Genomic DNA, 20,534 nt, shown 5'->3' on the forward strand with positions numbered 1-20,534 from the left:
ATCAGAGTCTTTTCCAATGAGTCAACTCTTCACATGAGGTGGCCAAAGTATTGGAGTTTCAGCTTCAACATCGGTCCTTCCAAGGAACACCCAGGACTGATCTCCTTTAAGATGGACTGGTTGGATCTCATTGCAGTCCAAGGGACTCTCAAGAGTCTTCTCCAACACCACCATCAATTCTTCGGCGCTCAGCCTTCTTCACCGTCCAACTCTCACATCCATACATGACCACTGGAAAAACCATAGCCTTGACTAGACGGACCTTAGTTGGCAAAGTAATGTCTCTGCTTTTCAATATGCTATCTAGGTTGGTCATAACTTTTCATCCAAGGAGTAAGCGTCTTTTAATTTCATGGCTGCAGTCACCATCTGCAATGATTTTGGAGCCCCAAAAAATAAAGTCTGACACTGTTTCCACTGTTTCCCCATCTATTTCCCATGAAGTGATGGGACAAGAGGCCATGATCTTCGTTTTCTGAATGTTGAGCTTTAAACAAATTTTTTCACTCTCCTCTTTCACTTTTATCAAGAAGCTCTTTAGTTCCTCTTCACTTTCTGCCATAAGGGTGGTGTCATCTGCATATCTGATTATTGATATTTCTCCCGGCAATCTTGATTCCAGCTTGTGCTTCCTCCAGCCCAGCGTTTCTCATGATGTACTCTGCATATAAGTTAAATAAGCAGAGTGACCATATACAGCCTTGACGTATTCCTTCTCCTATTTGGAACTAGTCTGTTGTTCCATGTCCAGTTCTAACTGTTGCTTCCTGACCTGCATACAGATTTCTCAAGAGGCAGATCAGGCGGTCTGGTATTCCCGTCTCTTTCAGAATTTCCCACAGTTTATTGTGATCCACACAGTCAAAGGCTTTGGCATAGTCAATAAAGCAGAAATAGATGTTTTTCTGGAACTCTTGCTTTTCGATGATCCAGCGGATGTTGGCAATTTGATCTCTGGTTCCTCAGGCAGTGAGAAACTGACGTTCTCAGAAATGGAACTAATAATTATTAACTAAAATAGAATATAACAAAAAATTGTTACTATTTACTGTTGAAAACAATACTGCCCCCAAAACATAGTGACTTAAAGCAACAATGTATTATCTAAGAGGATTTGAGAGTGGCTTACTTGAATGATCTGGTTCAGGGTTTCTTGTGATACTGTTGTCAAGTTGTCATCTAGAGACGCAAACATCTAAAGGCATGACTGGGGCCAGGAAAAAAATGCTTCTAAGGTGGTTCATGCATGTAATTGTTGGCAGGATGCTTCAATTCTTCCCTGGCTATTGGGAGTAGAGCTCAGTTTTTGGCCCCAGGGGCCTCTCCAAAGCACTACTTGATATGTCCTCATGATAGGACTCAGCGTAGAGAATCCACTTGCAATGCACGAGATGCAGAAGTGGGTTAGACCCTTGGGTTGGGAATATCCCCCGGAGAAGGGCATGGCCACCCACTCCAGTATCCTTGCCTGGAGAATCCCATGGACAGAGGAGCCTGGTGAGCTACAGTCCATAGGGTCACAATGAGTTAGACACGACTGAAGTGACTGAGCATGCATGCGTGATATGGGCAGATGGTTTACCAAAATGAATGAGCCAAAGGAGGGAGAAGAAGGAAGTCATGATGGATGCATTTAATGACCTATTGACATGCCTCCCCTGCTGCCATATTCTATTTATTAGAAGCCAGTTACTAAATCCAGCCCACACTCAAGAAGAGGGGAATCAGCCACCAGGCTGTGCAGGAAACAGTATCAGTGAATTTGTGGTCTTATTTTAAAACCACCACAGGAATTCTGTTTGAGGTTTTCACCTAAAACAATGTATTTAAAAATTACATACCCCTGCACTGGGGATACAAAGAAAAATAACTAAGGCAAAAATGTGATAGAACTTACCTCCTACAATGACAAGAAAGACAGTAAATAAACATAAAAATTAATAAAATAGTCTTAGATAGTGATAAGTGCCATAGATAGGAAAGAAAAATGTAACAGTGTTCAGGCAAGGTAAATGAGGAAGTAATTTTTGATGGTGTGATTAGATAGGCCTCCTATGGATATATTAAAATAACTGAGATCATACAATACATTCCGTTAGAAAACATGACTTTACCATCCAATAAGGCTAGGGCTGCTAACAAAATACCATAGATTGGATGGCTTAAGCAATGAACATTTATTTCTTATAGTTCTGGAGACTCAGAAGTCCAAGATCAAGGTATCAGTCAATTCAGTCCCTGGTAAGCCCCTACTTCCTTGCTTGTAGTGTCCACACATAGCAAAGAGTTCAGTTCAGTTCAGTCGCTCAGTCGTGTCCGACTCTTTGCGACCCCATGAACTGCAGCACGCCAGGCCTCCCTGTCCATCACCAACTCCCGGAGTCCACCCAAACACATGTCCATTGAGTCAGTGATGCCATCCAACTCTCTCATCCTCTGACGTCCCCTTCTCCTCTTGCCCTCAATCTTTCCCAGCACGTGGATCTTTTCCAATGAGTCAACTCTTCACATCAGGTGGCCAAAGTATTGGAGTTTCAGCTTCAACATAAGTCCTTCCAATGAACACCCAGAACTGATCTCTCTTAGGATGGACTGGTTGGATCTCCTTGCAGTCCAACGGACTCTCAAGAGTCTTCTCCAACACCACGGTTCAAAAGCATCAATTCTTCGGTGCTCAGCTTTCTTTATAGTCCAACTCTCACATCCATACATGACCACTGGAAAAACCATAGCCTTGACTAGACGGACCTTTGTTCACAAAGTAATGTCTCTGCTTTTTAATGTGCTATCTAGGTTGGTCATAACTTTCCTTCTAGGGAGTAAGCGTCTTAATTTCATGGCTGCAATCATCATCTGTAGTGATTTTGGAGCCCAGAAAAATTAGGTCAGTCACTGTTTCCACTGTTTCCCCATCTATTTGCCATGAAATGATGGAACCAGATGCCATGATCTTAGTTTTCTCAATGTTGAACTTTAAGCCAACTTTTTCACTTTCCTCTTTCACTTTCATCAAGAGGCTCTTTAGTTCTTCTTCACTTTCTGCCATAAGGGTGGTGTCATCTGTATAGAACAGAGCTCAAATCTCCTTTCTTCTTCCTTTAAGAACAATAATCCCAACGTGGGATTTCTGTTTCTATAGCTATTGTCAGCATGAACATTTAGATCAAAAGATTTTAATTATCTCTCTAACAAATGGGCCATTCTCAGTCTTCATTTTATTTGATCCATCTGTAACTTTTGACATACCTCTTCTACAAAACACTTTCTCTACTTGTCTTCTAAGGCTGAATCTTCACCTAGTTTTCTTCCTAACACACTGAACTAGCCTTTTCAATCTTCTTTCCCGGCTCCTTGTCATCTCCAACAAGAGATGAACAATATTTGAATTCTAGATATTGAAGTGTCATAAAGGATCAGTTCTTGGTCCTCTCTCTACTGACACCCATTCCCTTGGTCAGATGACATTTGCTTTTTCTCTTAGTCATCACTGCATGGATGACTAAGAGGCATCAAAACATATCTAAAGCTGAATCAATCATCTTAACCCCAAAACCTGGTACTTCCATAGTATTACCTAATAGATTTCAACTCAGTAAATGGCTGGAGAAGGCAATGGCACCCCACTCCAGTACTTTTGCCTAGAAAATCCCATGGACTGAGGAGCCTGGTAGGCTGTAGTCCATGGGGTCGCTAGAGTCAGACATGACTGAGCGACTTCACTTTCACTTTTCACTTTCATGCATTGGAGAAGGAAATGGCAACCCACTCCAGTGTTCTTGCCTGGAGAATCCCAGGGATGGGAAGCCTGGTGGGCTGCTGTCAATGGGGTCACACAGAGTCGGACTTGACTAAAGTGACGTAGCAGCAGCAGCAGTAAATGGCAACACCATCTCTCCAGTTGTTCAAACCAAATCCTTGCTTTCTTTTTCTTACGCCCCAACTTTCTCTCTTCTCTCAGATTTTTGTTAAATCAGATCCTGCCTTCCACCACCATTCCCTATACTCTTAATTTACCTATTTTTTTTTTTTTAATAGCATGTCTTGGGTGGTGGTCAAATGGTTAGGTTTCATGCTTTCAGTGCTGGGACCTGGGTTCAATCCCTGGCTGGGGAACTACAACTCTATAAGCCTTGCAGCATAGCCAAAACAAAGAAAATAGCATCTCCCAGTATTTAAAATTAGAATATATATATATATATATATATATATTTTTTTTTTTTTTTTTTTTTTTCCAGTTTATCATGAATCTTCCCTCAAGGTTCAGATGGTAAAGAATTTGCCTGCAATGTGGGAGACCCAGGTTTGATCCCTGGGTCAGGAAGATCTTTTGGAGAAGGGCACGGCAACCCACACCAGTATTTTTGCCTGGAGAATTCCATGGATATTGGAGCCTGGTAGGCTACAGTCCATGGAGTCACAAAGAGTCTGAAGCAACTGAGCAACTAACACTTTCACTTTCTCTCTTCAATTGATCATTGTCTCCTCATCAGACTATCAGCTGAAGTTAGAAACTTATCTGGTTCACTATGGTACCTCCAGCACTTCAAGGAGTGTTTTTGGTTGTTGTTGGCATAGTGGTCACTATATAATTATTTCCTCAATAAATGGAGGAATTGTACAGGTAATATATAATTGGAAACCAGTCCAATGAGGTGGCAAAGGCAGATAAAGCATCCAGGCTTGGGGCCTAACCTAGGCACAAATATGTAGCTTTAGACAACTTATTCTTCAAACTCTTTTGTCATCTTTAAAATGGGATTTATGGCATATTCTTCATAAAACAAGACACTTGGAATGGTTATAATCTACTTCGTATTACAATACACAAAAGTTTCACTACCTGCAACTTCTAGGAATATTTACTTTAATTATCCTCTTAATTTCACCTGCTCAAGTATAAAATGACTTGCACTTAGATTTTCAGAGGCTCTTAGGTTGTATTTCCAAAATGTCCACTTAGACTAACTTTTGAGAATAGTAAAGACTATTACCAGGGGGATTAAAAATTACCTAATTCCATTATGGTGATGGTTGCAGGACTCTATAAATATGTTAAATATCATTGCACTGTTTACTTAAAACTGGTTCATTTCATAGTATGTAAATTACATCTCAATAAAACTGTTTATAAGAGATTATCTAATTCCATATTTGTGGCTCTTATATTGTTTTTGGGCTCCAAAATCACTGCAGATGGTGACTACAGCCATGAAATTAAAATACGCTTGCTCCTCGGAAGAAAAGTTATGACCAAACTAGACAGCATATTAAAAAGCAGAGACATTACTTTGCCAACAAAGGTCTGTCTAGTCAAAGCTATGGTTTTTCCAGTGGTCATGTATGTATGTGAGAGTTGGACTGTGAAGAAAGCTGAGTGCCAAAGAATTGATGCTTTTGAACTGTGGTGTTGGAGACTCTTGAGAATCCCTTGGACTACAAGGAGATGAAACCTGTCAATCCTAAAGGAAATCAGTCCTCAATATTCATTGGAAGGACTGGTGCTGAAGCTGAAACTCCAATACTACGGCCACCATATGTGAAGAATTGACTCATTGGAAAAGACCCTGATGCCGAGAAAGATTGAAGTCAGGAGGAGAAGGGGATGACAGAGGATGAGATGGTTGGATGGCATCACCTACTCCACGGACATCAGTATGAGTAAACTCAGGGAGCTGGTGATGGACAAGGAAGCCTGGCATGCTGCAGCCCATGGGGTCACAAAGAGTTGGACACGACTGAGTGACTAAACTGATAAGATATCCTCAGAATTTAAGAATAAGGTAAAACAAGAGTCGGACACGACTGAGCAACTAAACAATAACAAAAAGCCATCTACCAAAACCCCTAAACAAACAAAAATGAATAAAGTTCAATAGATGAGCCCTGCCATTGATTTACACCATCCCAATAACCTCAGATATGCAGATGACACCACCCCTATGGCAGAAAGTGAAGAGGAACTAAAAAGCCTCTTGATGAAAGTGAAAGTGGAGAGTGAAAAAGTTGGCTTAAAGCTCAACATTCAAAAAACGAAGATCATGGCATCCGGTCCCACCACTTCATGGGAAATAGATGGGGAGACAGTGTCAGACTTTATTTTTTTGGGCTCCAAAATCACTGCAGATGGTGACTGCAGCCATGAAATTAAAAGACGCTTACTCCTTGGAAGAAAAGTTATGACCAACCTAGATAGCAAATTCAAAAGCAGAGACATTACTTTGCCAACAAAGGTCCGTCTAGTCAAGGCTATGGTTTTTCCAGTGGTCATGTATGGATGTGAGAGTTGGACTGTGAAGAAGGCTGAGCACCAAAGAATTGATGCTTTTGAACTGTGGTGTTGGTGAAGACTCTTGAGAGTCCCTTGGACTGCAAGGAGATCCAACCAGTCCATTCTGAAGGAGATCAGCCCTGGGATCTCTTTGGAAGGAATGATGCTAAAGCTGAAACTCCAGTACTTTGGCCGCTTCATGCAAAGAGTTGACTCATTCGAAAAGACTCTGATGCTGGGAGGGATTGGGGGCAGGAGGAGAAGAGGACGACAGAGGATGAGATGGCTGGATGGCATCACTGACTCGATGCACGTGAGTCTCAGTGAACTCCGGCAGTTGGTGATGGACAGGGAGGCCTGTCGTGCTGCGATTCATGGGGTCGCAAAGAGTCGGACACGACTGAGCGACTGAACTGAACTGAATTGAACTGAAGAAATGGTCTGTAAAAGAAACCCAGATATTTGGTGCAACGTGATCAGAGTAACAGATAAATTACGTAACTGTATCAAGGTAACCGTTTGTAATCTGAGCGCCTAAGAAACCAGCCAAGTTCCTCAAGCAGAGACAGCACTCAAGGGACTCAACTTGCACGACCGGAGCACTGCTCACCAATCCTCCAGCCCTGCTATTTTTGCAAACGCCCAATCTCACTTCTCCAGAGTGTAGACGCCTACCCCAGATCTGCGTGGGGGATAGGACAAAACCGAGACTTGCAAAGCTGACCACCTAACTGGCCAACCTGGGGTTAACCAGAACCCTGACGCAAATCACGCAGCGTTCCAGCTCCGCCGGCGGGCAACAGTGGGCTGGGCTTCAACCCTGGCCGAGTATCAGATTCTCCCGAGTATTTCGAAACGGTCAGGGGCGCCACCCAGACCCTCCGATTCAGTATCGGGCTGGGGACCCCGACACCAGTCTGAGGGTGCCAGGACCCGAGAACGCTGGACACAGCCCCACACTCTGAAGCTCCCCACGAAGGAGCCGGGCCAGAACCCTCCAGGAAAAGACCTGCGCCCGCAGCCCGCGTTGCCCTCCTGCGCCGGCCAGACTGGTCTCCAGCCAGCCCTCTCCTCGACTCCGGCCCCTGCCCCGCCACCTACAGGATGGATTCTAGGCTGATTCCCAATCCAGCTGGTTCCCCGCCTGCACGAAGGTGCTATTTGGAATGGTCTTTCCACCAGCCAATCATTCCCCTCAGCCAGTCATCATCAGCTCTGAATCTCCTCCGCCCTCTTTTCTCTTTCACAGAGAAAGCCCCACAAAAAACAAGTGCTTCCGGCTTTCCAGCCGCTGAGGAATGCGCAGGCGCAGTGGCGCGAACTTTCAAACTGCGTAAGCAAGTGGAACGGACGGTTCCAAAGGAGAACCAACCAGTCCATCCTAAAGGAAATCCGTCCTGAATATTAAACTCCAATACTTTGGCCACCTGATGCGAAGAACTGACTCATTTGAAAAGACCCTGATCCTGGGAAAGATTGAAGGCGGGAGGAGAGGGGGACGACAGAGGATGAGATGGTTGGATGGCATCACCGACTCAATGGACATGAGTTTGAGGAAGCTCCGGGAGTTGGTGATGGGGCGTGCTGCAGTCCATGGGGTCGAAAAGAGTTGGACACTACTGAGCGACTGAACTGAACGCATTGGAGAGGAAGTTTGGCTACGTTCCCCGGTGGAATCTTGAATAGAAATGCTGCACTGTAAGGTGGAGTTGCCTCTGCAGCTGCACTTGTCGCTAGGGTGTGTTGGAGCGCTAGGGTGTGTTGGAGCGCTGGCAAAGGCTCAGAATAGGGAAGGAGCACTAAAAGCCCTTCTGGGAAGGGGACAACAGGCGCTTTGCAGTGAGGAAGTGCCTGGTGGCTATACCTGCTGGCTCTTATACTTACGTGGCAACAAGCTCCGTTAAACTGGCCCGAAGGTATTTCTGCCACGATCAGGGATGCCTGGAATCTAGAGTTGAACTCACAAATCAGCTGGTCTTAAAATAGGGATTTTATTCTGGATTGACCAGGTGGGCTTAATGCAATCAAAAGAATCCTTAAGAGAGGAGGAGGGAGGCAGAAGGAGAATAAGAGAAGTAGTAGTGTTAGAAAGACCTGGCAAACCTCAAGACCCTGGCTTTGAAGAGAGAAGAAGGCAATGAGCATAGACTGTGGGATTCTTCTAGAAGCTGGGGAAGATAAGGAAATGGATTCTCTCCCCTCCCCAGAAGGAACATAGCTCTGAGACCTCCAGAAATGTAGAATAATAAACATTTGATTCAGCCACAGTTTGTGATAATTTGTTACAGCAGCAGTAGGAAACTGATACACTGCCAAACTTTTCCAAAGTAATTTTACCAATTCATACACTTAAGCAGCTTTGAAAACATGTCCATACTTTACCCCACACAATATGCACTGAACTGGAATCTCCAGATAGGTCCAGAAAATGTATTATTTTAAATTAGATAATTTTTCTGAATCTTGAAGGTTGAAAATTATTTGTCTAAATCCTTAAGTCTAAATTCACTTCTCATTAAAGAACAGAGTGGCAGCAACTTGTTCCAGGTACTGGAAGGGTTCCTCTCCCTCCTCTGCTCAGAGCTAACACAGCTGACCTTATACAGTGCTCTGTGGTTGAACAGTTTCTATTAATACAATTCATAAAGGAGCCTTAAGACTAGGGATTCTGTACTTAAAGATGAATTTTCTTTAACATGCTTATGAACTGACTCTTTGAGACTGCCAGACCTTGCCACTGTTCACATTCATGAAGAACTTGACCCTGGAGCTGGTAGTATTTGCAGTTCCTCAGAAAGGAGAAGCTGGAGGAAGGGGTCCGGCAGCTTGTCAGGCTCATGGGGTTGTGCTATCCTTCCAGCTCTTAGAAGCTGAGGCTGTAGCAGTCACCTGACCGAACCCCCGACCACTGACCATGGGGGAATCCTGAACAAGAAGGTGGTTTTCTTAGAGCTTGAGCAGGTTGGGCTGTAGGTGGAGGCTCTGTGCAGGGTGTCCCTACCTTTCCTTAAGGATATTCTCCAGAAAAAAAGGTAAGTGAACCTCTTACCTTGCCTCCAGGGATCCTGGAATCACCTTACTTGGTAGTGATACCACCAACTGCTGACCCCCACTTGGCAACAAATTCAAAAGTCCTCAGAAACCCTGGGAAGTTTTTATTAAAAATATATGTCATCAAAAGGAATGAAGAGTGAGCCAGTGTTCAAACTATAAATTAGTAGGAGCTAATAGTTCAAGTACTTTCCTGACAAGTGTCAAATGTCACTGTTTCTCTTTAAAATTTTAAACACTCCATGGCATGCTGAGATCTTGTAGTGCTCCAGAGTGCCATGGGACACAATGTGAGCATTTTAGAAGTTCACTCATCTTTTCCTTGAATGAGTATTCAAGAGAATCATTTTCTTCCAAAGTGTTACTACTATAAGGTCCAGTGTAACATCACTTCTTCCACCCTGAAGATCCCTCTAAAACTAAGCCCCACAGGAGATCTTTTCAAATGACAACAGCAGGCACTGGGTATCCACAGGCCTGTCCAGATTCTGACCTGTTCCTACAGATGACATCTTGAATAAATCTAAAACTATCTTGAAAGATGAACAGTTTCCTGTTCTAAGTAAAATTTAGAAATAATATATTTTAAAACATCATTAACTTAGAGATCTATCTACAATTAGGAAAACACTGGCAGACACTATTAACTAAGAAAAATAAACAATATATTCTTGCACATTATTAATAATTCTTAATGAGTTTCCTACCTTTCAATATTTCATATCTGCTGGGAGCCAGCACAGGAGTCCCTACCCATGACAAGGCCATGTGGGAGAGTTCTGGTGGGCAAGGCGAGCCACAACTCGAGGGGTGCCCCTCTGGGCCTGCCTGTCTACCCCAAAACCAAAATCTGTCTGTTTTACTATTTCACGACTTTCACCAACTCCTCTGACATTAATGGGGGGCTATCCCCGACCACCTTTCTCTGAAGAATATCAACTTAAAACTCTAGTTAATAAGTCTCCTGGGCATAATAGGAGTGTTTCAATTCAAACCCCTCTGATGACTTTCTAGCTTGCCTGACAGGTTTGTTCAGATTCACAGCCTCCCAACCACAAGAGGCACAGGAAGCTTAAGATATTCTAACAATGCAGAGCTTCTCAGAGAGTTAAAATTGTTAGAATAGAACTAGTAGAGGATTTGGAGAAGGCAATGGCACCCCACTCCAGTACTCTTGCCTGGAAAATCCCATGGACGGAGGAGCCTGGTAGGCTGCAGTCCATGGGGTTGCTAAGAGTCGGACACGACTGAGCGACTTCACTTTCACTTTTCACTTTCATGCATTGGAGAAGGAAATGGCAACCCACTTCAGTGTTCTTGCCTGGAGAATCCCAGGGACGGGGGAGCCTGGTGGGCTGCCGTCTATGGGGTCGCACAGAGTCGGGAAATGACTGAAGCGACTTAGCAGTAGAGGATTTCTTTGTTGAGCTAATGCTTGCTGCCAAGTTTCCATATCCCTTACCTACTGAGTCCCTGGGAGTGTATTGATTAATATAGTTGGTGTATAGAAATGTAAGTAGTACCTTTAATGTTTGTAACCTTGGACCCTTGAGTTAATTCTTTTCTTGTTATAGCCCACCACACTTTTGCCCTATAGGAATGCAACTTTATCTAATGCTTTTGGAGGGTGGCGCCTGACTTTAGAATAATCACCTTTAGAGAAAAATAAGTTTTCTGAAGAAAGGGTCATGAAATGTTAACAGGCCTCCTGGCCAGAAGATGATGCGCCTAAAACTTTTGCATATGATAGGTTTGCAGAAAGAAAGCCTGGCTTCGATAAGGATCAAGGACTGCTGACCTTGCATGACTCTACCCCTTCCCCCATTATCCTCTATGCACAACTTAAGGTATAAAAACTACTTTGGAAAATAAAGTGCGGGCCTTGCTTACCGAAGCTCGGTCTCCCCATGTCGTTCTTTCTCTTTCCTTTTCCTATTCAGGCTGATTCCATGGGGCGCAGGGGCTCTCTGCGTTCACTTTCCTGCCTGGGCTTCTAAGACCCACTCGAGAAAGTGCCTAAGGTGGGGCACGTGCCTAAGAGGGCGCCTGCAGCCTACGTGAACAGAGCAAGTCCCGTGCTGGGGCTTTATTGGCTTTCTGCGTAAACCAAGGAACATCAGCCTCTTTTTTCTCTCCTCTATTTTCTTAACTGCAAAATTCTTTCCTTATCTCTTTATCTCTTTATCTATTCTTTAGCCAACGCTGTCATCCTGAGGGAATCCCTGGATCCTGCTGGGGCTGGACCCCAGCACATATCTGATTTTCAAACTCTCAGTTAATCAAATAGATAAAATAGATTCAAATTATAGACTGTAACTTTACCTAGATTCATAAGGGGACATACCCCAAAAACCATTCATTCTAGACACAAGCCATTAACGTAGATACGAATATTCCAACTAAGGGTTAGTTCTGCTTAAAATACAGTTAATAAATATAATTAGACACTATGCATTATAATAACAATCCAGACTAGACCACAAATAAATGTATTTGTATGTATGTAGAACATGATTGCAACAAAGAAAAGTGAATTGCCAAATATCAAAGGAGAGAACAGATTTAACTGAAAAGTTTCAAATGCATTTTATTCATAATATAACCATATTCAAGACGCTAGAGGAAATATCCATATTTGTGAGTTCTTGTTTGCAGAAATTCTTTATTCATTATCCTGTCCAGTCTCACACTCAGAAGCCATCTTTGATTTGTCAGATGCTTCATATACTTGTATAATAAGCCTTAGGTGATTGATGATTTTCTTGTCTGCTGTTTTCATGTTAAAGCCCAACATCTTCATAATAGTTTCTCGAAAGTCAACAAGCTACAAAGAACCACCCCCCCAAAATCAAGATATGTCATGAGTTTTGATCACCTTACTATGTACAATGAAATATTAAGAAATTTAGTTTTATTAAACATTTCTTTATGAAGTATAACATATTCTACATTCAAATATATTTTTAAGCTAAAAAAACTCTATTATAAGAAATCTAAACTTACTTCTGTATTTTAAGATTTGTTTTTAGTTTCACAATTTTATAGGATAAACTTAATTTTATTGCTGCTTGCTTTTCATCCGTGAGGTAATTATTTTGGGGGCTTCTGATTTGCTGTAGGTAATAGAGTCCCCGAAGTACATCTCTCTCTGCCCATTCTCTATAGTGATCAACAGGAGAGCAGATAAAATCATCCATAAATCATGCCTAAAGCACAAGTAGAGACTACCACAGACTTCATTCTGCATATAAGTGGGGAAATAAATATTCTAAACCGGCAAAGGCTAGTTGAGAACCCAAGCTGGAGTATGCAGTTAGTTTCCTCCGGTGTCCCAGATACGGGACAGTTCACAAAGGAGGAAATACTAAAAACAAGTCTGAGAACTGGTGGATCAGAACACCGGTGTCTGTGGAAGGAAAAGAAAGGTGCATGAAAGTATGTGAGAGCAGAAAAGGCAGATCTAGAGGGCAAGGTTTCTGAGGAGGCTTAGTGATAAAGGAAAAGGAAAAAGCAAGCACTGGAAATTAGGGATTTATATAAACAAGAGAGTACTACAGAAACAGACATCACATAAACCCTGCCCCAAAATAAAAGGCTTGACTTCCTAAGTAAACTTTAAGAAGCTCCACTCACCATGTCAACAGAAGAAGGTGGTACTGAGTTAAGAAACCTAGTATGTAAACCCTGCCCCCTAAATATCCTAAAGTAGAAACACCTGAAATTGAGAGCGCAAGGCAATTAAAGGGATTTTAAAGTGAATAGATAAATGGCAAATACGCATTCAAAATTGTGATAAGAAGAAAACAGAAAAGCACTAACATCCAAACTGTTCAGGGCTCTTAAGACCCTTTCTTGAGATTCTCTTTCCTGTCACAGAAACTCTAACCCTGTGGCTGTCAGTCAGACAGAAGTTCACTGAGAGATGCCAAGAAGAAATGGTGACAAAGGCCTTATACTGAAGATTCCAGGTGCTGATCCATAGCCCAGGTGCATCTCTGTCTTCTCGGAGCTCTGGTTGTTTAACTCTGTTTAACAAGGCAATCAATTCTCTTTTGTCTAAGTTGCTGCTGCTACTGCTGCTAAGTCACTTCAGTCGTGTCCAACTCTGTGCGACCCCATAGACAGCAGCCCATCAGGATCCCTCGTCCCTGGGATTCTCCAGGCAAGAACAGTGGAGTGGGTTGCCATTTCCTTCTCCAATGCATGAAAGTGAAAAGTGAAAGTGAAGTCGCTCAGTTGTGTCTGACTCTTCGAGACCACGTGGACTGCAGCCTACCAGGCTCCTCCGTCCATGGGATTTTCCAGGCAAGAGTACTGGAGTGGGGTGCCATTGCCTTCTCCGTTGTCTAAGTTAGGGTAGTCTAAATTGAGGTTGGTGTTTATCACTTCAACTTAAAGAATTTTAATATAGTATTCAAAGAAAACAAACCTTTTCTTGTTTTCCCGGTACTTCTTCAAGTGTGCTCTTTGCTGTGCTGAGCTCAGGAGTGGCAGTTTCTAACACTTGATGGATCTTCTTTTTATCCCATCTTGCTTCTTGCTCATCAGAGTCTACTGTAGTTTTCAGGTCTGTTTCCATAACTGCCTTCCCTTTCATTGCTTCAACTTTTGTTAGAGATTCCCTGAGCTTCTCAATTGTTTTGGCCTATGAGGGTAGAGGTTGTGGGAAAGGGAGAAGACTATGATTAGATCTCTTCTAAGTAACAGACAGGCATGATGCATGATAACTCATGCTTTTTTACTTTCTTCCTCTCTCTTTCTTTCTTTTACGAGCTAGATAATGTAGAAAAAGAAAATTCCACAATTTATGAATTAAGAGGACATTTCTCCACTATGTTCATCAATAACCAATAGTTAATGAGAACTTTTATTAACTAGGCATTTGGGATTTAAAGAGGTTTAACACATGTTCCATGTCCTCGAGAGTCTTAGTCTGTGGTAATCAAACACAGAAATAGAGAATAACTGGATACAGTAAGATTAAATATTCTTGATAAACGGGCAAAAAAAGTTGACCAATAAGTATCTAGTGCATCTTTGGTTTCAGGCATAAAATGTACTTTCGAAATACTACAACTGAAGCTTGATATAGCGAAGATCCAAAGATACTCTGATTCTTAAGATGAGTGGTGGATTTACAACATCTAACTTTATTATCCTATATGTTTAATATTATATATATTATTTTTATGGGTGTAAAATAATTTTTTAAGTTCAATGAGAAACATACAGCAAAAACAGTAACAGAACAAAGCTTAAGTGAATTTTTGAAAGCCTCACATCCTTTACTTACTTTAAGGACATTTACTCTTGTCAGTTGAGTTTTCATATTTTTATTTGACAATTTCAAGTCACTGAGCTGTTTCTGAAGTTTCTGAATTTTCTCCTCTAATCTTTGAGTTGTAACAGTCTGAAAATTCTGCTGAATATTCAGTAATGTTTCTTGCTTGTTGTCTTTCTCTAGCTGCTCGAATGTTTTGCCATGTTCATCCACCTGGGAAATCTTAGATTGAGAGTTTTCCTTTACAGAAATCAACAGTATTGAAACAAAGAAGCTATGCTTTAAGATGGTATTCCACACTAGCATACCAGATCTGCTCTAGACTGATAAATTATAGACTTAATTCTTATATAAATAGGATAGTTTTCACCATAAATATGCATTATAATAATTCAGAAAATAAAATGTGACAGAAAAGTGATAGCTTAATGCTAACAAAGGTACAGTTAAGCAGACAATTTATAAACACCACATGATAGCATGTCTTAGTTCAACTTTTCTAATAAGGTATGATTAGGAAATAATAAAATATGTAAAGGTTCAAGCAAAAAGATATCCTCTACAACAGTATTTATAACATGAAGAAATACAAATGTCAAAAAAGAATTAAATTACATGTGATTAATTAATACATTTCATGTATTAAGAATTAATATATTTCTTTTGTTTTTTTTTCCCCTTAATATATACATTTTATTGAAGTTATAGTTGACCTACAGTATTTCAGGTACACAGTAAGGTGATTAAGTTATACATATACACATATATTATTTTTCAGATTATTTTCCATTATAGGTTATTACAAGATATTGACTACTGTTTCCTGTGCTATACAGTAAACCTTCGTTGCTTGTTACATATCCATTCTTTTTTAAATCAGAAATCTAGGATTCCATTCAGATTAATACATTTCTTATAAATCAAGTTTTCAAAAATACTTACTAAGAGAAAATGCTAATGATATATTTAAATGAAAGAAGCAGGATGAAGAAAAATTATGCCTATCTCTGCTGCTGCTGCTGCTAAGTTGCTTCAGTCGTGTCCGACTCTATGCGACCCAATAGATGGCAGCCCACCAGGTTCCCCCATCCCTGGGATTCTCCAGGCAAGAACACTGGAGTTGGTTGCCATTTCCTTCTCCAATGCATGAAAGTGAAAAGTCAAAGTGAAGTCGCTCAGTTGTATCCGACTCTTCGCGACCACGTGGACTGCAGCCCACCAGGCTCCTCCATCCATGGGATTTTCCAGGCAAGAGTACTGGAGTGGGGTGCCATTGCCTTCTCCGATGCTTATCTCAGTTATGTTAAAATATTCATGAAAAATAGTCGTAGTAAAATATGCTATGCTAAGCTAAGTCACTTCAGTCGTGTCCAACTCTGAGGAACCCCATAGACAGCAGCCCACCAGGCTCCCCCATCCCTGGGATTTTCCAGGCAAGAACACTGGAGTGGGTTGCCATTTCCTTCTCCAGTGCATGAAAGTGAAAAGTGAAAGTGAAGTCGCTCAGTCGTGTCCGACTCTTCGAGACCACGTGGACTGCAGCCTACCAGGCTCCTCCATCCTTGGGATTTTCCAGGCAAGAGTACTGGAGTGGGGTGCCATTGCCTTCTCCGATAGTAAAATATACCTATATGTTAACACTGGTTATCTCAAAGTGGTAGAATTACTGGCTATTTTAATTGTATCCTTTCTACTATTTTATACTTTATAAAGATACTACCAGAAAAGAGAAAGATGGAGAAGAGGTGCAAATTTAATAAAGATATGCATATTTTCATTATACATGAACTAAAAATTAATAAAATATATTTTAAAGAATCACTAGTTCTTCCAATAAGAAAATAGATACTCCAGGCAAGGCTTGTTAAAGAAGGAAGAGAGGACTGCCCTGGTGGTCCAGTGGTTGAGAATCTGCCTGCCAATACAGGGGACACAGGTTTGATCCTTGGTCCTGGAATATTCCACACGCATGGAGCAACTAAGCCATGTGGCACAACTACTAAGCCCACAAGCCGCAACTACTGAGCCAGTATGCTGAAACCTACTAAGCCCACAAGCCGCAACTACTAAAGCCCACTTGCTCTAGGGCCCATGGTATACAGCAAGAGAAGCCACCTTAACAAGAGGCTTGTGCAGCACAACTAGAGAATAGCCCCTGCCTGCTGCAACTAGAGAAGCCTGCACCCAGCACTGAACACCCAGTGCAGCCAACAATAATAAATAAATAAATACATTTTTTTAACTTTTAAAAAAGGAAGAGAAAATGAAAATACTATTAGGTAAGAGAAACATACAGAACTAATGTACATAAATTAATTTTATAATGAGAAAAAAGTTACTTAAAATGTTATTTCAAATGTCTTAATCCATTAAAAAAAATAAAACAAGTAACATATTAAGGAATAAGAATGAGAATGGCACCATTTTTCTTAATAACACACTGGAAATCAGAAGACAATGGAGTAATGCCTTCAAATCTGTGTGAAAATAAAGTCTAAACCCAACTATCAACTGATCCTGACGGTAAACAATAACAAAAAAAGACCATGTAATTTATTCAAAGAATTTTTCCCTCCAAGATACCATTTCTTAGAAATCTATTAGAAGATGTACCCCAGCAAAATAAGAAAGTACATCAAAAGAAAAGAAGACAAAAGATTCAGGAAACAGTGCAACCTAACCAAGAGATTGGAGAAGAAAAGTCACAGGATTATAGCTGTGCCCAGGCCCACAGAGCAACAGTCCAGACTGATGCAAGAGAATTAAGGAGTCTGGATGAGAAAGAATGGGAGATTTTTGTAGATTATAAGATCATCTGACATAATATTGGGGAAAAATTAATAAGTGAATGTTGAAAATTATACATATGAAAATACAAGAAAACTATTAACTCTAGGAAAAATAACACACATTACTACAAGAAAGGAAATGTCACAAGAGTATAATACTGGGCATTTTGTAAACATTATTTAGTGTCATATTGAAGTAAATGCTGATTATGGGTCTAGCTAAAAATACTGATATAGCTATACTGGGACAATAGAAGGTGGAGGGGGAAAGAGATAAAATTATATCTATCATATAATAGGAAGTCAACAGATAATGTCTAAAACAAATAACTCAGGATATACCAATATAAGGGCTTACCTGATAACTCAGCTGGTAAGAATCCACCTACAAGGCAGGAGATCCTGGTTCAATTCCTGGGTTGGGAAGATCCCCTGGAGGAGGGCATGACAACCCACTCCACTATTCTTGCCTGGAGAATCCCCATGTATTGAGGAACCTGGCAGGCTACAGTCCTTGGGGTTGCAAAGAGTTGGACATGACTGAGCTCTGAGTAAGCACAGCACAGCACACATAGCAGTATAAGCAAATCATTTAAGAAAATGGAGTTTACTACCAGAAGCAATAGCTAAAAAGGTTAAAAGTAGTTCCCTCTGGGAAATAGGATAGGTGGAAGTACAGAAATGGGCTGCTGCTTTTCAATAGAAGACTCGTGGTATATTTAATTTAAAAAATATATATGTATATATAATATATACATCGGAGAAGGCAATGGCACCCACTCCAGTACTCCTGCCTGGCAAATCCCATGGACGGAGGAGCCTGGTAGGCTGCAGTCCATGGGGTCGCTAAGAGTCAGACATGACTGAGCGACTTCACTTTCACTTTTCACTTTCATGAATTGGAGAAGGAAATGGCAACCCACTCCACTGTTCTTGCCTGGAGAATCCCAGGGACGGGGGAGCCTGGTGGGCTGCCGTCTCTGGGGTCGCACAAAATCGGACACGACTGAAGCGACTTAGTAGTAGTAGTAGTAATATATACATATAAGTGTAAAAGATAAAAAATTCTAAATAACTGCAGCTCAAAGAAGAAATGAAAATTAATAGAAAAATTATAAACACTTATACAGTGAAAGAACTTCATATAAAAATATACTGAACAACTTACAGAGGAATATTTACAGCCTTTGCTGTTTTTATGAATTAAAACAAGGGAACACCCCCCACCAAAAAGAGCATATTTACATAAGGAAAAAGAGAAACAAGGGGTATAGATTTAATAAAGGTACCGTATATTTTCCTTATGTATACATCAAAACTAAACTGGTAAAATGCATATAAAAAAGAACCATTAGTTCTTTGGAAAGATAAAATAGATGTCCCAGGCAAGTCTGGTTAAGGAGGAAAAAGAGAAAGTGAAAACATACAATATTAGCAAGGAGAAACATACAGAATGCATAGATATAGAAAACATGAAAAGAATTCTAAACACTACTTTGTAACTCAGTGGCAATAAGTTGAAAACCTAAAAGAAATACATTGTTTCCTATAAAACTATAATATTCAACTGTGTCAAGAAAACCCTAGAACTAAATTATTGGACTTAATAAGTAAATTCAGTAAGGTGGTACATGTGTGTGAGCTCAGCTGCACAGTCGTGTCCGACTCTTTGTGACCCATAGACTGTAGCCTGCCAGGCTTCTCTGTCCATGGAATTCTCCAGCCAAGAATACTGGCCTGGGTTGCCATTTCCTTCTCCAGGGGATCTTCCTGACCCAGGGATTGAACCCAGGTCTCCCGCATTGCAGGTGGATTCTTTACATCTAAGTCACCAGGGAAGCCATTAAACTTTTAAATATTGAGGAAACTTCCTGGTGGTCCAGTGGATAGGACTCAGCACTCTCATTGCCAGGGCCCTGGATCTGATTGCTGGTCAGGGAACGAAAATCCTGCAAGCTATGTGGTGCAACCAAAGGGAAAAAAAATACTCATACACTATATTGAACTCATACATTAATTGAACACATTTAGAACTCAATCCCATAGAGAGAGGGGGCTTCCCAGGTGGCGCTAGCAGTAAAGGATCTGCCTGCCAATGCAGTAGGTGCAAAGAGATGCGGGTTCAATTCCTGGGTCGAGAAGATCCTCTGGACTAGGAAACGGCAACCCACTCCAGGATTCCTGCTGGAAAATTCCATGGACAGAGGGGCCTGGTGGGCTACAGTCCATGGGGTAGCCAAGTAGAACACAACTAAGTAACTGAGCGCACACACACCCACCATAGAGGGAGAAAGCACCAGTGTGGAAATACATATGTGTGAACATACTTATTTCAGCATTATTTGTAGTGGCATAAAAAGTAGGAATAAGAGAATGACCATCAATAGTTCTTAATAGGGAACTGGTTAAATAAGTTATATATAGAGTATGGAATATTATGCAACTGTAAAGGAATGAGTTAAACCTGTATCTTTTGATCTAAGGAAAGACCATGAAGTACTTACTTATCAAGTAAGATGAGTATTTTGACTAGTACAGTCCAAATTTTGTAAAAATGTCAACATTTACATATATGTATATACTCATATATTTCCATAATCACTGCAATAGTTATAGAAGATATAGACACACTGGTTACTGAGGTGAATAGGCAGAAAGAGGGTTAGAGAAGATTATTATTGTTTTCGTCAAATCTTTTAGCATGGTTTCAAGGGTTGTGGAATGCATGTGCTATTTATATAGTCTTAAATTTTAACATAATATATTTCAAAATATTTATGTGGAAATGAATCATTGTCAACTACATTTTCAAGAGCAGAGGTAGAAGCTGGATTCATCCTTGTGCTCTGGAGTGCATTGCCAATACCACTTTACCAAGTGCTGGAAGTTTTTAAAAACTGAGTGATCAAACTATACGCGATCAATGAATGAATGAATGACCGGATGGAATGACAGACTCAGTAGTGAGTGCGTGAGTTTATACTCTGGGGCACAGCAAGTATAGAAACAGTATAGCATGGGTACGGGTATGACATGCGATTCTGTGAAGAGGTAGTGAAATAGAATCAAAATCTCCTGAAAACATCCTACCTAGTCCCACTCCACTTTTAGGATTGACTTTATAGATGCAGAGAAGCAAAAAATA

At 41.0% G+C, this 20,534-nt stretch overlaps 1 protein-coding gene across 11 annotated transcripts in view; it reads right to left on the reverse strand.

The window, feature by feature from the left end:
• Positions 1 to 11,880: 11,880 nt before the first annotated feature.
• LOC113900488 (coiled-coil domain-containing protein 170-like) overlaps positions 11,881 to 20,534 on the reverse strand; it is a 40,174-nt gene continuing 31,520 nt past the window's right edge. For 8 of the 11 annotated variants that reach the window (XM_027554308.1, XM_027554301.1, XM_027554309.1 and 5 more), the window contains 3 exons: positions 14,613 to 14,840; positions 13,749 to 13,964; positions 11,881 to 12,143 (listed from right to left, as the gene is read on the reverse strand). In XM_027554308.1, coding sequence (XP_027410109.1) covers positions 11,982 to 12,143; positions 13,749 to 13,964; positions 14,613 to 14,840 — 606 coding nt within the window. In that variant the 3' untranslated portion in view covers positions 11,881 to 11,981. Of the gene's footprint in view, positions 12,726 to 13,748; positions 13,965 to 14,612; positions 14,841 to 20,534 lie in introns of all 11 variants that reach the window. The other 3 variants (XM_027554304.1, XM_027554302.1, XM_027554310.1) reach the window with 3 other exon arrangements.

This window comes from Bos indicus x Bos taurus, chromosome 10 (genome assembly GCF_003369695.1).
Source record: "Bos indicus x Bos taurus breed Angus x Brahman F1 hybrid chromosome 10, Bos_hybrid_MaternalHap_v2.0, whole genome shotgun sequence".
Taxonomy (NCBI): domain Eukaryota; kingdom Metazoa; phylum Chordata; class Mammalia; order Artiodactyla; family Bovidae; genus Bos; species Bos indicus x Bos taurus.